Source organism: Hesperophylax consimilis, chromosome 20 (assembly GCF_061612785.1).
Source record: "Hesperophylax consimilis isolate HC1 chromosome 20, BYU_Hcon_1.0, whole genome shotgun sequence".
Lineage (NCBI taxonomy): Eukaryota > Metazoa > Arthropoda > Insecta > Trichoptera > Limnephilidae > Hesperophylax > Hesperophylax consimilis.
The window spans coordinates 15,941,383-15,957,254 of record NC_142855.1 but is presented as its reverse complement, the minus strand read 5'-3'; the positions used below and the strand labels follow the sequence as shown (position 1 = coordinate 15,957,254).

Genomic DNA, 15,872 nt, shown 5'->3' with positions numbered 1-15,872 from the left:
TTTCTACCCAGGCTCACCAGTTGCAGCTATTCAAGGAACAAGCCAGACAGACTGAGGACTGGCTAGCTGCCAAGGAAGCCTTCCTCAACAATGATGATCTCGGAGATTCCTTACCCGGTTGGTTCTTCTGTCATATTTATTCTAAGTCATTCAAAATAGAGCCTTTGTGTGTTTCGTTTGCCGTGGAATACACACGTCAAACAAATTCTCAAATACATACTTCCCTTCAACACCTATATCTGGAATAACAACACATGGTTGAGTTGTTTCAAAGTTTTGCCGCATTCGACATTGTCGCATCTGAAAATGTCACATTTCAAATTGTCGAATTTGAAAATGTGTCATTTGACACTGTCACATTTCACATTGTTGTATTTAAAATTACCACATTTAACATTTACACATTTGACATGAGCTCAATTTGACAGTGCCACAGTTGTCATGAGCTCGATTTGATATCATCCAATTTGATATCATATCAATTTGACTTTGTCACAATTGACATAATCACAGTTTGAAATCATTTCAATTTGATGTCAGCACAATTTGACATATTTGACATTGCCACATTTAATATTGTTGCATTGACATTGTCATCACCTCAATATGACATAACCTCATTTGACATTAGCTCAATTTGACATCTACTCAATTTGACGTAAGCTCAATTTGGCAAGATCAATTTAACATAAGCTCATTTTCTTCTGAATTGATATTCTCCCTTGAACAGAAAACCCATTTTATAGACCTGTCCAAGTCCTAGTAGGAGTTCAAATCAGTTTTCTTTTTTATCAATCAGTTTTATCATTATTTGTATTTCTAATACGGTTTCTATAATAATATACATTTTTGTTTTACCAAAACAATTTCCATTTCCCTTATGTTTTATTATTGTTATTCTTACATAAATCATGTACTGAGCCTAGTATGGTAGTTGAGTAATTTATAAAATATGTTCTTACTATGTAAATTTAATTAAAAAAAATATGTACATATTTTATTTTTTTTTAAAACTAGAAATAACTAGAAGTGATTAAAAAATGTATTTACCTAATATCATGTACATTTCAGCTGTGGAAGCACTGATTCGAAAGCACGCCGAGTTCGACAAACTGGTGCGTGCCCAAGAGGCCAAAGTGGAGGAGTTGAAGAAGTTCGCCGAGGAGCTGCTCGGTTACAGACACTTCGACCGCAAGTACATCGAGCGCAGGCTGGCCAACGTAGCCAGCCGCCTGCACAAACTCAAGGTACGTGTCGCTAGTTGAATATATATTAATGATCATGATGGAAGATTGAAAAAAGATTTGCATTACCATTGTTTAGTTGTCACAGTGATGATTGTTGATGATTGTGGTTTTGTTGATCATTATGATGCTTGTCTGTTTATTTGTGATGATAACACTCTTGAAGATGGCACTGATGATTGTCTTAATTTTGTTTGTTTGCAGGAGATGTCGGAGACGAGAGCACAGACCTTACAGCAGTCACGACAGCTGCAACAGTTCCTGCGGGATCTATACCACGAACACGAGTGGCTTGCTGTCAAGGCCCAACTCGCTAACGATCAGAGTTACAAGTGAGTATTTAATATATATCGTCACCTTAATTTGTTAAGACTTTAACTGACTTTTTTTTTAAAAATGACCTTTGATTGTTCTACATTCGTCCTACTTAAATAGTCATATCTCAGAACTAGGTAAAGTGAAGTTAGAATCCTGTCCATGATGAAGTGTTACAATCTCAACTGTACAGGCAGTATGACATTTTTACTGCTTTAGCTGACATTGGCAGCAGAGATGAATTCTTTCATTTTAAAATATAAACATTACGAATCTGACACTATTTCAATACATCCTACTACTATCATTATAGTGGGAAAATGTTGTTTGTGCAATGATGGAGGACTTGGTTAGTGCATGATTAAACCCTGCGCTGCCTAGGTGGGAACCCTCTCCTTTTACTAAGTAATAATAATAATTGGATAACTTGTATAGCGCCGTTTTGGCGCTGTACGTAACTTATCAGTTAACTCTGTCGTCATTAAATTTCTATAAATCAATAGGCATTTCTTCATCCTCTTTACATCATTAATAATATAATCAAATCTTTATATCTGTTGATAAGATTGGCTGTTTATGAGTTTATGACTCTCTACATTATTTACCAAATAAAAAAATCATGGGAATTCCTCAAGGATCAGCATTGGGTACAATTTTATTTATAACTAGTGGATTACGCAATGCTTCGTAATTGCTAATGTCTTTCTCAGGCGTCTCCGACATCTTCCACCATTCACTACTGCATACCATAATGTTGCTGTTATAAAACTACATTTTCGGGTTCTGTGAAAGTCCCATTCAAGTTCTGCTACTATAGAATTGTAGGCTAGCTGCTAGACAGAACTTAAATAATAACAGAAGTTGAAAAAATCATTCACAGAACTTGAAAATTATCTTTTAAATGTGAAGAATTGTCCAAATTCTCGGATAAAATTGGCCTAAGTGAATCAATGGCTGTACCAAGAGATCTAGAAAATATCACTGCCATTAATAAGTCCTTCTCTATTAATAAGTTATACACATAAATATAAAATAACTGTGTCATGATAATTAACTGTTGTCTCTTTCTCTCCAGGGATCTTTCAAACCTCCAGAGCAAGATCCAGCGACATGCTGCATTTGAGTCGGAGTTGAATGCCAATCAAGACAGGATTCACGCTGTTGTCAGAAATGGAGAAGAACTAATCAGTAAGTTTTCTAATAGGTACTGAAAATGGGGTGACTTTGACCAATTTTCAACTTTGAAGCAAAATAAAAATAAAAAAAAAATTTGAAAAGAAGTTTGGAAGTGAAAATTTTGCAGATATTTACAATGATCAAAGTCGCCCCTCGATTCAAAAGTGACCCCATGTTACGGTACATATATAATATTCAACTGAAAATTAACCCATGCCTTTGAACCACTCGGTTTAGTAGCTCGGTAGTTCCTTAATAATATGTGTCTTTTTTATTTTTTAGAATCCAAGCACTATGCGTCAACAGAAATAGGTTCGCACGTGGACGGGCTGGAGAGTGAGTGGCGCGCGCTGCAGGAGACGGCGGCAGGGCGGCGGGAGAGGTTGGCGGCAGCATACCAGGCACGTGTGTTCCTGCGCGGCCTGGACGACTTTGCCGCCTGGGCTGAGGATGTCGAGGCACAGCTGCAGAGCACCGATCACGGTTAGACACGCCTGCTATAATAAATAACAATAACTAACCATCACGCCATTTCTCCGCAGGGGTAGGCAGAGAGGACAGACTGCCAAACAACTCGGTCATACCACACACTCCTTGCCTCATTCACATTCATACATACTCTTCTGTTATTACGACTCTTGACGCGTTCTGTCTTTTTCGGGCGTCCACGAGTTCTTCCACATTTATTATTATTATTATTATTATTATGTGCAGAGCAGGCAGCATTCTGCCGATGCGCTCATATCTGATTTGACAACAAGTTTGACAGTAATTGAGTTGTTTTAAGTTTGAACTAAGTCCTTTCTTCTCTCCAAATGTGAATCCAATAGAGCTTTGAATTGATTTATATTTGTTGCATCGATGACATGTTGTGGGAGTTTGTTCCAAGCATCCACTACTCTATTTGCATCATATATTCTCCTTATTATTTATTTATTGAGCGGCGACAATTTACACATAGCTCCCGTGAGCACTTAGGCCATAGGCCCATTGTGCTCCCATTTTACCTCATTCCTTTAACAACAACCCAGTCCCTTTAATAAACCAGGGTTCACCAGGGTTGTCATTGTGTATGTGGCTATGTCTTCTGGTTCTACTGTGTGTCTTCCCAGGTCTCATCTCTCCTCTCCACTCCTCCTTGGTTCCCCGAAGGTCCCACGAGGGAAGAGGGCCTCATCTCTCCTCTCCACTCCTCCATGGTTCCCCGTAGGCCCCATGGGGGAAGAGTCCATTCCCCCGTTGGTTCCCTGAAGGCCCCACGACGGAAGAGTCCACTATCCCTTAGTTCCCTGAAGGCCCCTTTATATTGTCCTTACATACCTTTCTTCGTTCATTCGCTCTACATGCCCAAACCATCTAAGCGTCCCTTTCTTAATCTTACTGATTATGCTTACATCAGCCTTGCATTCTTTGCGAATCTACACAATATATATACAAATATATTTTATTTTTATGTAACTGCTAATCTGGAGTGACCTGCCTAATTTTTGACACCAATCTTGCCACTGATGACAAATTTGACAACATTCATGTCACTTATGACAACAAATTTGATATTGATTTATTTATTAAACGCCCATTATGTTGCCTTGCATTGAACAACGAGAGCACACAAACACTTGCGTTGCATTCAACAACAAAAGCACACAAACTCTTGCATTGCATTCTACAACAAGCGCACACAAACACTTGTGTTGCACTCAACAACAAGAGCACACAAACACTTGAGTTGGATTCAACAACAAAAGCACACAAACTCTTGCATTGCATTCTACAGCGCACACAAACACTTGTGTTGCATTCAACAACAAGAGCACACAAACACTGGGGTTTGTCTGTGGTGGTAGGGATTTCGGGAATTGAATTTAGAAGGAACTAGGGTCGCATATTTTGAGGCAATTCAACCAATTAATTCTAACTATTTCTGAGTCTACCGGAGGGGATACTGAAAGAGATGAGTTGTATTGAAGTTGGTTAATCAATAAAACAATAACTAATCTTAAATTTTGACAACATTCTTGCCACTGATGAAAGTAATTTTGTCACTTTTGAAAAATTGACAATTCATGACATCTAACCCTCCTTCATCTCTACAGGAAAAGACCTGGCCTCGGTGGCAGCCCTATTGGCGCGTCACTCCCGCCTGGAGCAGGAGGTGGCGCAGCGCGGCGAGGAAACGGCGCAGCTGCGCGAGACAGCGCAACATCTCACTGCCGCAAAGCACTTCATGGCGCAGGAGATCCAACAGAGGGTGGATGACGCACTTGCCAGGTAGCCACCAATTATTCATTATTTAACCTTATCTACGAAGATGTTGCACATGTATCACCTACTATAAGTTTCTGCACACTGTATAAGAAATAGGTATACACAAATATTATGAACATAATAGTACTTATTACAAAATTAAAAAAATAACTTATATCATTGATGTCGCTATTCCAAATTCCTGTAATATTCAAAAATCTGCTAATGAAAAAATAAGAAAATACACAGATTTTGGAAATGAAATAAAAAGAATTTGGCATTCTCAGACTATAAAAATATTACCATTTGTTATTTCGGCTACTGGCATTATACCTAGCTCTCTCATTCAAAATTTAGGCGTATTAGATCTATCAAAGAATTTATATATAAAGATGCAAAAGTCGGTCATTTTGAATACATGTAGGATAACGAAAGATTTTTTTAAATATTTATACTGAGGGATCAGTAGGATTTATAGGCCCTGTTAGAAGTTCTACCGAGCCGAACCCTCTGATATGAAAATATCTGGAGTCGGTGAATTATTTTCCCATTTGATCTCTGGTGAGTTGACGTGTTGTTCTTGTATTGTTTTGTATTTATTTTGCTTATATAATGCACTTGCATAATGTGGATTGACTAGATGATCATTTGTGGAAAAGTGTGTGGAAGGGTTTAGTTTTTCCTATGGGGAAGATTTAACCCGGACAAAAAAATCGGAAGCATAAAAAAAAAAAAAAAAAACAAAAAAAACAAAAGATAATAATATGTAAGTGCTTACATTTAGCTCTTATATTACAGTGGCTTGAGTGGCTTAAAACTCCATCTTTTATGTACATCGCTCTGCTACTGGACGACAGCCAGGACGAGAGTATTTTTATCTTTCTATTTCTGTAAATAATATGTTTGATGATGTGCTTGCAGGTATCGCCAACTGCAGGAGCCGATGTCGATCCGGCGCGACAACTTGGAGGAAGCGCAGCAGCTTCAGCGCTGGGCGCGCGATGCGGGCGAGGAGCTGCGCTGGCTGGCTGAGCGCGCACCGCTCCTAGGCCCCACCGCGCCCGTCTCCGCCGTATCTCTCACGCAAGCGCAGAGTCTGCAGAAGAAACACACGGCCCTGGAGGCGGAACTTCTTTCAAGGTAAAATATTCAAGATGAATTATTTGTTTTTACCCTCACATACGCAATGTGAACATGAAAAAATACAAACTGACAAAATTTTTATTCCTATTGCGTATATAATTGTAAAATGCCAGAAATTAATTAAATAAATATAATTTTAATCTGCAAGCTCTGGTCCTTACCCTTTGACTACATTGATTAAATTATGACATCCGACAAAGACACGGCACGACCAAGTGAATTCAACATTTAATTCAGTTCATGGCAAAAGTCGGAATAGCATAATAATAATAAGTATGTAGCAAGTAAATGTTATGTTTATCATTCCAGAGAGCCGATTGTTGGTGGATTGGCCTCGCGCTCTGCGCAGATGCAGCTGCGCGGTCACTTTGCGGGCGCGCGGCTCGAGCAGCAGGCACAGGAGCTGCAGGAGGCACTGCGCTCGCTCAAGGACCAGGCTGCAGTACGCAGGGTCAAGTTGCAGGATGCGGTCGACATTCACATGGTAAGTTTTCCATTTTTTTTTTTTTTTTTAATATTAACTCCACACCGGAGGCCATGAAGAAAATAATTTCCCTCAGGGCCTATGTCATCTTTGGGGATGCTGTGTGGAGGGTCTTTTTGTGGAGAGGAAGGAGTGAACATGGGTCTTGAAGAGTCCCATATTGTAGGAGGGAGGAAACACAGAGGCCGGCAGTTCGTTCCACAGCCAAGCTGTTGAACTTAAGAACGAATCGTAGAAGCGACCCGTTCTCATGTGACAAGTGTCAACTGTGTACAAATGTTGGGCGCGCGTTTGGCGTGTATCCCGACTACGCACCGGTGCCGAAGGGATCAATGACGCTAGTTCCTCAGAGCATCTTCCATTGTAATACCGATAGAACAAGGACAGCATACCTACCTGACGCCTGTGCTCTAAAGATTGCAGTCCGTTTGTTAAGATTGGGGAATCTATCAAACGGACCGCCCGTTTCTGCACAGAGTCAAGGGTTTTTTTCAGGTATTTAGGGGCTCCGGACCAGAGATGGCTGCCAAATTCGACAGTAGGGCGCACTTGCGATTTGTACAGGGTCAGCAGTTGTGTACTATTAAAGTATCTGCGGGCCCTGTACAGTACGCCCAGCTTCTGGTTTAAATAAAAAACTTCATAGACTATATCACCACTCGGCTTGACAACGTTGTGATAGCGATTGCTCAAAACGTAATTATTATCATATTATTAAGTTCCAGAAGAATTGTGTATCTTTTGTTTTTTTTTTGCTGATGATTTAATGGTTTGCAGTTCTTAGCGGAGGCTGCAGAAGCTGAAGCATGGCTTGCAGAGAGACGTCCGCTTCTGGAAAGCACGGAGAACGGGCGGGACGAAGATTCGGTGCAAGCGCTGCAGAGAAGACTGGAAGCCATTCAGAGAGAGGTAACACTGTATTAGTTTTTCGTATCTCTCAAAACATAACATTGAAGATACGTGGATAATTCGATACGTCCAGAGAGAAGTATCAGACATTCACCAGACAGGTGTCTGGCGCTAGTAAAAACCTCAAGGGCACTGTATTAGGTGTTAGCGCTTTGCTAAATCAGCGCCCGGAGTAGACTGCACAAGGCTGCCCCTTCAGACACCCTGCATTACTTGACAATAACAAACCAAACCTAAACTAATGCTAAAAATATAAATCAGTTTAATGCTCTATTGAATTCTCATTTGGAGAGAAGAAAGAATTGACTTATTGTGAAATTAGATATCAGAACATAACCAGAACTAACCTAAGCTAGTTAGTTAACTATCACGCCATTTAAAGTGTAGGTAAAGAGTATAGAACGCCACACAATTCTGTATGTTTTATTTTCAGTAATGATCAATCGGCCCTTTGAATATAATTTCTACAGTTTCATACAATAAAACGACAATATAAGTAGGTACCATAATTAATTTATGCACCAATAATAATAACAATTGGATAATTTATTCACTTCATTCACATTCATACATGCTCTTCTATTATTCTAACTCTTGACGTATTCGATTCTTGATTCGTTTATTCGCTCTACATGCATGTCTAAATCATCTGAGCATCCCTTTCTTAATCTTTTCCATTACATCACAGCAGTCGTGCTTTCTTTCTAATTCTCTACCTTTTTAACGCCGTCGTACATGGTTTTACCACACATACGCCTCAGCTATCTCATTTCTACCGCATTCAGTCTACTTTCTGCCTTTTCCAGATCCATGCCTCACTGCCATACATCAGGGTTGGTATTAGCACTCCATTGTGGACTGCTAGCTTTTGGACAACTTTTTGTTAGCACCAACCGCGTTCAGTTCTCCATTAACTTCTCAAATGCCAAAAGTATTGGCTACAATATGTTGAGCACCGGCGTAACCATATGCATATCCGACATTAATACATTTTGTTTGTGGGATTATATCCTCGGCTACTACGGTAGCTGTATGAGGTCGCTGGAGCTCGGTGTTCCGAAGATTAACGGAGATTCCTGCGTTTACCCGTCCTTCAATCTACCTAACCTCACTTTTGGCTCTACAACCCCTGGTGGGTCTTGGCCTCCTCAAGAGTCTTCCTCCACTCATCTCGGTCCCGCGCCAGCTCTCTCCAGTTTCGAAGCTCCAAGGCAGACAAATCTTTGAGGACGTTGTCGCTCCATCTTAACCTTGGCCTTCCCAGGCTCCTTCTCCCTATCGGTCTTGAGCTCAGCAGGGACTTTGGTTCTTGATGCTCGGTCATTCTCTCCACATGACCTAGCCACCGAAGTCTTCCCAGTTTTATGAATTTTGTGACGTTTAGCTCCTTAAACAGAGTATAGAGCTCATTGTTAAAACGTCTGCGCCAAAATCCATTTTCTAGAACCGGTCCGAAGATGCGCCTCAAAATTTTCCTTTCAAAAACGTCCAGTGCTCGCTCATTCTTCTTAGTAAGAACCCACGTCTCGGCTGCGTACGTAAGCACTGGTCTAATTAGTGTTTTGTACACTAATACCTTGGTGGTTCTGGAAAGCAGTCTGGATTTTATCTGTTTTTGTAGGCGGAAATAGCAGCGGTTTGCATTCACGATGCGCTTCTGGATCTCCTCTGTAGTGTTGTTATTGTTTGTTATCAGGGAGCCCAGGTATGTGAATCTTGGTACCGTTTCAAAATTTTGGCTTCCACATACGAGAGATGGGGTTTGTTGGGTACATCCTACGGCCATGTATTTGGTCTTCTGCTGGTTTACTATAAGACCCATATTTTTGGCAGAACTTTCAAGATTTATGAAGGCGTCTTGTAAATCATCGGGATTTTTCGCAATTATGTCGATATCATCAGCGTAAGCCAATAGTTGTACAGAGTTGTCAAATAAATCTACCTAACCTATAAAATAAAAACTATTAAATGTGTTTCCTTCCAGATCGCCACATTTGACAAGCAGTGCGGCCGCCTGGAGCAGCTGGGCGCAGCGCTGGTGGCGCGCCAGGCGGAGGACGGCGCAGGCGCTGAAGCGCGCGCGGCCGGAGTGAGGCGTGCGCTCGACGAGCTGACTCTGCTTGGCGCGCGCCGACAGCAACGCTTGCAGGAAAGCGACAAGTACTTCGGGTGAGTTGAATGACTGATATTTATTACGCACTGACATATGCTAGTAACTGATTAAAAAAACATGTTCATTTGAGGTTAACACTTGCAAAATTGGTGACATTCATTTTTTACAACATCCATTATGTCATTTTTCTGCACAGGAGCTGGAAATTGAGTGAGGTGGGTAAATTATAACACATTTGTAAAAGTGTCGCAACTGAAAAGTGTAACAAAATATAACAGTTTGGAAACAAGCCCGAACTTTTTTTACCCGATTTGGGATTTGCAATACTTTTTTACTTATTTTATTTTTGGAATAACTTAATAAGCAAAACCTAAAATTGTAATATTTAATAATTGAAGACAATATTAGCGATTCTTAAATATGGTTATATCTAGGACTCGAACCCAGGACCATTGCCTTACCGGGGCACCGCTCTACCAACTGAGCTAATGGGACCCTATCTCCTTCAGTCATATTTAACTGTATCGTACTTCGAATAAGAACTACCAACATTATCTTCATTTTCTCAACGCACATTTTTATTGGCTGCTATCTTTATGTATGATCGCAAGATTCAACTCGAACTAAATGCAATCTAGACATTGTCTTTGATAAATATATTTTATTTTAATTTTAATGTGCGACATCTATTGACTTTTGCCTACTTATCTATTAGCTTGCCGAGCAAGGGAAGGGTCCTGGGTTCGAGTCCTAGATTTGACCGTGTCTTTTTCTGATGTTTCTGTTTCATATTTTCGTTTAATATTGTCTTCAATATTTAAACTTTTTTCTCTGCCAACAATTTGCGTGCCATTGTAAAAAGGACTAGTAATTTGTAAGCAGATTTTATTTTCTAGAGCCGAATGGTGATATTACAATGCAAGTTGCTTGTATACTGTCAGATTAATTTATTGACTCCCGCACTTAGCGTAAATTGGTTTGTTCCCCTTTCCCTGATTGGCTGTTCTATTCACTTGAATGTCTATGGTCCCTAGGAACTAAGATTACCAACATTAAGAGAAAGAAGATAAAGGGATGACTTTATCGAGACTTTCTAAATTTTATCTGGACATTACAGTTGCCCTGGTATCCAACAAATCTTCACCGTCAAAACAATTAGTAAAACACCTTTAGCATCCATTCCTAGGAAACACTTCCTTGCAAATAGAGTAGTGGAAGCGTGGAACTTTGAAAAATAAAAACTCCTCTTCAATCACACCACTCTCATTATCTATAAATATACATAAACAGCATACTATAGCCACAATTCATAGAGTAGTGGAAGCATGGAACTAACTTCCACAACATGTCATCCATTCTACTAACATAGAGTAGTGGAAGCATGGAACTAACTTCCACAACATGTCATCCATTCTACTAACATAGAGTAGTGAAAGCATGGAACTAACTTCCACAACATGTCATCCATTCTACTAATATAGAATAGTGGAAGCATGGAACTAACTTCCACAACATGTCATCCATTCTACTAACATAGAGTAGTGGAAGCATGGAACTAACTTCCACAACATGTCATCCATTCTACTAATATAGAATAGTGGAAGCATGGAACTAACTTCCACAACATGTCATCCATTCTACTAACATAGAGTAGTGGAAGCATAGAACTAACTTGCATAACATGTCATCCATTCTACTAATATAGAGTAGTGAAAGCATGGAACTAACTTCCACAACATGTCATCCATTCTACTAACATAGAATAGTGGAAGCATGGAACTAACTTCCACAACATGTCATCCATTCTACTAACATAGAGTAGTGGAAGCATGGAACTAACTTCCACAACATGTCATCCATTCTACTAATATAGAATAGTGGAAGCATGGAACTAACTTCCACAACATGTCATCCATTCTACTAACATAGAGTAGTGGAAGCATAGAACTAACTTGCATAACATGTCATCCATTCTACTAATATAAACCTATCTAAAGCTCCATTGGATTCTCAGTAGGAAAGAAGAAAGGATTAACTTATTTTAAATTTAAACGACTCAATTAGTGTTAAAAGTTATTGTAAAATCAGATGTAAGCACATCAACAGAATGCTGCCAGCTCATTCAATAATAATAATAATAAATATTTCAGTCACAAAGTTCTTCTGAATCCCATACATTTTCGCTTATTTTTCTCCTTGACTGTATATGTAGTAACTGAAGTAACGTTTTAACGCCTCTGTTACAGTTTCCTGCGCGAGGTTGAAGAGGTGCACGAATGGATCCACGACCAGACGGCCGTTGCGGCCTCGGAAGACTACGGAACGGACGTGGAGCACGTGGAGATACTCATCCAGGCCTTTGACAACTTTGTGGCCGGTTTCACTGGTGAGTTGTACAAATATATACACACTTATATTGAGCCATAAACCAGGTTTTTACAAGGTATTTAAAGTAAAAAAAAGTAGTTTTCATAATAAAGTCGTTGAAGGCTTATGTGTACATGGGAATGCTGCTTAACCACTCAGAACATTAGAACGTCAAAATACGTAAATATGATAATAGCGGTCAGACATTAGAACGTCTTTTCACGTAAACGCGGGAGATTTTACAAAAATCGATTTATTTCCATCACTAGTATACGGATTGTCATGATTTAAAAAACAGAGTATCGATAATGAATAACACTACGCGTCTGTATTCAAGAATATCTATGGAACGTAGAAGTGCATTATCTAAGCCGATTGAATCTGTCATCTTGTTCGTTCATAATTTATTGCGTTTCTAAATAATTTATTAAAAATATTTTAGTTTGGACGGTTAATATTTTGAGGTGACTAATAGTTTTTAATTATATTTCTTCAATATATAAAGTGTTATTTCTTTATGATACTCAGAAAAAAGTACATTTTTCACGGCTTTGAAATAATGGTAAGCGATTCTTACATATTTTTGACGTTATCATAAAATGTATATTTAGAAACGCAAATATTTACGTATAACAACACAATGCGATAGTGGATTTCATAATCTTTCCAAAACATTTTTTAGAATGAGGCTACGTTTCCCAAAACGTGAGTTATGAAGCTTTTAGCAAAACTCGTAAATAACACAAAAATTATCACGTTTTGACAGTTCTCAAAGGAACACATAGTAAATAAATGTCTTTGTCTGAGAGATAAAGGATATTTGCACTGTGCACAAATGTGAATCCCTTTTGCAAGGCAGAATACAGTCAAGTTAAAATATGCATTTTAAGATAGATTTATTATAAAACACTTGATTTTTGAACTTCATGCTGAAAAAGAATGCCCTGTTGAGATCCAAGAGATCCATGTCGTAGGAAGGAGGAAACAGAGAATAAATTATTTGGTTGTTTTGCAGCCAACGAGGGTCGTGTGGAAGCTATCGCTGAAGCCGGTCAACGCCTGGTGGAGGAGCGCAGCCCGGAAACGGAGAAGATCCAGCGCCACATCGCTGACACCCGCGCGCTTTGGGAGGACCTTCGGGACCTGGCGCACGCCCGTCAGGAGGTCAGTATTGCTCTCCAGAGGTCATCACACTAACTGTTGGTCACCACCTAAACTAAACCAGAGACTACTATGCAGAAGAAACTATTGGTGTTACCGGTAGATATTAAATCAAATAAGAACGCTTATTAAGTTACTTACTAGTTTATTTATAATCAACGAGACGGTGGATTGCGAACGCGGTAGCACTTTGTAAACTGTCGTAATCGGAGGCAATCAGGAATGTAATGAATCAGTTCGGACATAATGACAATCATCACGTCCGTTATTGATGGTCGAGCCGCCAATAGAAAGTACTCTATCGTGAGGTTGCTAGAATCAGCCAAATGAAGCAGATCTACATGGAAAGACACTCTAAAGTCTAAAGTCTATTGGATATGAATAACTAATAATGTTACGTACTCAGTTTTGGGAAGGTTAACATGGTTTTTTTAAATTAACCAATGTAATGTTACTTATTTATAGGTTATGTTTTATATTCCAGGCGCTGGCTGGTGCTCGCCAGGTGCATATCTTCGACCGCACGGCAGACGAGACCATTCAATGGATCGCCGAGAAGGAGTCGGCCCTCAGCACCGAGCTGGGAGGCGGTCACGACCTACACGCTATTCAGGTACCTATGACTTATTACCCATCTCACTTATACTTGTAATCGAGCATTGACAGCCTCCGTGGTCGAGGGGTATCCTCAGTATCTATAAATAGCACTTATCCATACTAGATATTTACCATATTACAGTAGAACCCCAGTAATTCGAACTTCGAAACGCATACTTCGAAAGTTTTGCCCAAAAAATATCCCCTGAAAAAAAAATTCGTAATTCTAAAATTATTTTTGTCTGCGCACGAAAATTTGCCCGTGTAACCAGAATCTGAAAGAACAAACAATGTATTTATACATGGTTATACATCGTCCTAATTAGTATTATTATTTTGTAAATCTGAATCGATTTACACTGAAATGTCGTATTTTTTCAAATTTATTTTGAATATCCGAGTTTGAAAGGCTGAGAATGTTCGTTTTAGGGGGAAATTTTTCGTATTTTTACGAATGTAAAACAAATATCTTAATTTAAACAGTAGACTGCGACGGAAATCGGCTGCGAAATTTCGATTTATGCGTAAATATATTGTATTTTTACGAATTTACTTCAAATCGGGTCGGCCGCAACGGAAATCGGGCGTAAATTTTCAATTTTCGCGGAGACATATCGTATTTTGATAAATTTACTTTGAATAATAAAATTTAAATGCTGGCCATGGCGAAAATCAGCTGCAAAATTAAAATTTCAGCCGAAATTCATTGTATTTTTACGAATTTACGAAAATTTGATTTACGCGGATTTTGACGAATTTATTTTGTATAACTGAACTTGAAGGGCCGATTGCGGCTGTAATCGGCTGTAAAATTCGATTTCGAGGAACTATATTTTTGACGTCTTTGAAAAGGTATATACTGTAATTAATTCCCTTCCTCAAAATTTGAAACTGCTTACTGCAGTTTAAAGCACATATTTTTAGGTTCTATAAGCATATGAGGCACATCAAGACAAGTGATCGCTCAAAACGTTTTTGCTTGCCACAGTATCATCACTATGGTTAAGGGTTTTGCCAATCAGTACACCAAATTAGTGATTTTCCTTTTGTATTAGGACAAAGACAAAGGCAAATCTTAGCTACATTGTTATCATTTTTCATGATGCCTCTTTCTTCAACATCGCCTCATACAGTTTGACATTCCACTTGCCTAAACTTTAAGCCTCGGTTAAGCGATGGAAAACTTTGATATAGTTGAAGACTATGGCTAAGTTGTGTTATTATTTGTTCTTCCTTTTGTAAAGTGGTGTGTTTGTGTTTGCAGGCCCTCGTGAAGAAACACGATGCCATGGAGGCCGACTTGGAAGCTGTCAAGTCGCAGGTGGATCGCCTCACCAGCGAGGCTGAACGGTAGCGTTTCTTTTAATTGACGTTAAATTATATTATTTTTAAGCAATAATTATTAGCCTGAAACACCTGAAATAAAATAAAAAATGCCGCCTACGGGAATTGAATCCGCAGCCTTCTGATTGCCGGTAATGTGCTCTTTTTTAAAGTTTATCTTTAAAAAGTAATTATACCATTCTGTTTATTTATTTTGAAAAACAGTGAATCCAATTACATTTCACAAAATTTGACAATTACGTAATAACGTACATACATTAATTACATCAGTTGAGACGCAGCCTTTTTAATAAAATATTTTAGCAATCTTTAAGTCACTGAAGTTTAACTGAAAAATGTCTTCCCCAGAGAAAGGTGGTTTAAGATTGTAGTCATTCTCCTAAAAGCATGATCATTGGTAGGTTAGAAAAATAAAAAATCTTTGCTGCCTAATGAAGTCATCATGCTATCAAAGTTGACATGTTGTCAAAGTTGACATGTTATCACACGTTGTCAAAGTTGACATGTTGTCAAAGTTGACATGTTATCACACGTTGTCAAAGTTGACATGTTGTCAAAGTTGACATGTTATCACACGTTGTCAAAGTTGACATGTTGTCAAAGTTGACATGTTATCACACGTTGTCAAAGTTGACATGTTGTCAAAGTTGACATGTTATCACACGTTGTCAAAGTTGACATGTTGTCAAAGTTGACATGTTATCACACATTGTCAAAATTGACATGTTGTCAAAGTTGACATGTTGTCAAAGTCGACATGTTTCAAAGTTGA

At 38.9% G+C, this 15,872-nt stretch overlaps 1 protein-coding gene across 1 annotated transcript in view; it reads left to right on the top strand.

Annotated features, from left to right (window-relative positions):
* kst (spectrin beta chain, non-erythrocytic 5 kst) overlaps positions 1-15,872 on the top strand; it is a 179,625-nt gene that overhangs the window by 127,227 nt on the left and 36,526 nt on the right. The window contains exons 52-65 of the mRNA XM_089643731.1: positions 12-117; positions 1,072-1,247; positions 1,449-1,576; positions 2,635-2,747; positions 3,018-3,218; positions 4,832-5,006; positions 5,904-6,122; positions 6,435-6,609; positions 7,387-7,518; positions 9,503-9,687; positions 11,878-12,017; positions 13,014-13,162; positions 13,644-13,772; positions 15,021-15,106. Of these exons, the coding sequence (XP_089499857.1) occupies positions 12-117; positions 1,072-1,247; positions 1,449-1,576; positions 2,635-2,747; positions 3,018-3,218; positions 4,832-5,006; positions 5,904-6,122; positions 6,435-6,609; positions 7,387-7,518; positions 9,503-9,687; positions 11,878-12,017; positions 13,014-13,162; positions 13,644-13,772; positions 15,021-15,106 (2,114 nt within the window). The remainder of the gene's footprint in view (positions 1-11; positions 118-1,071; positions 1,248-1,448; positions 1,577-2,634; positions 2,748-3,017; positions 3,219-4,831; positions 5,007-5,903; positions 6,123-6,434; positions 6,610-7,386; positions 7,519-9,502; positions 9,688-11,877; positions 12,018-13,013; positions 13,163-13,643; positions 13,773-15,020; positions 15,107-15,872) is intronic.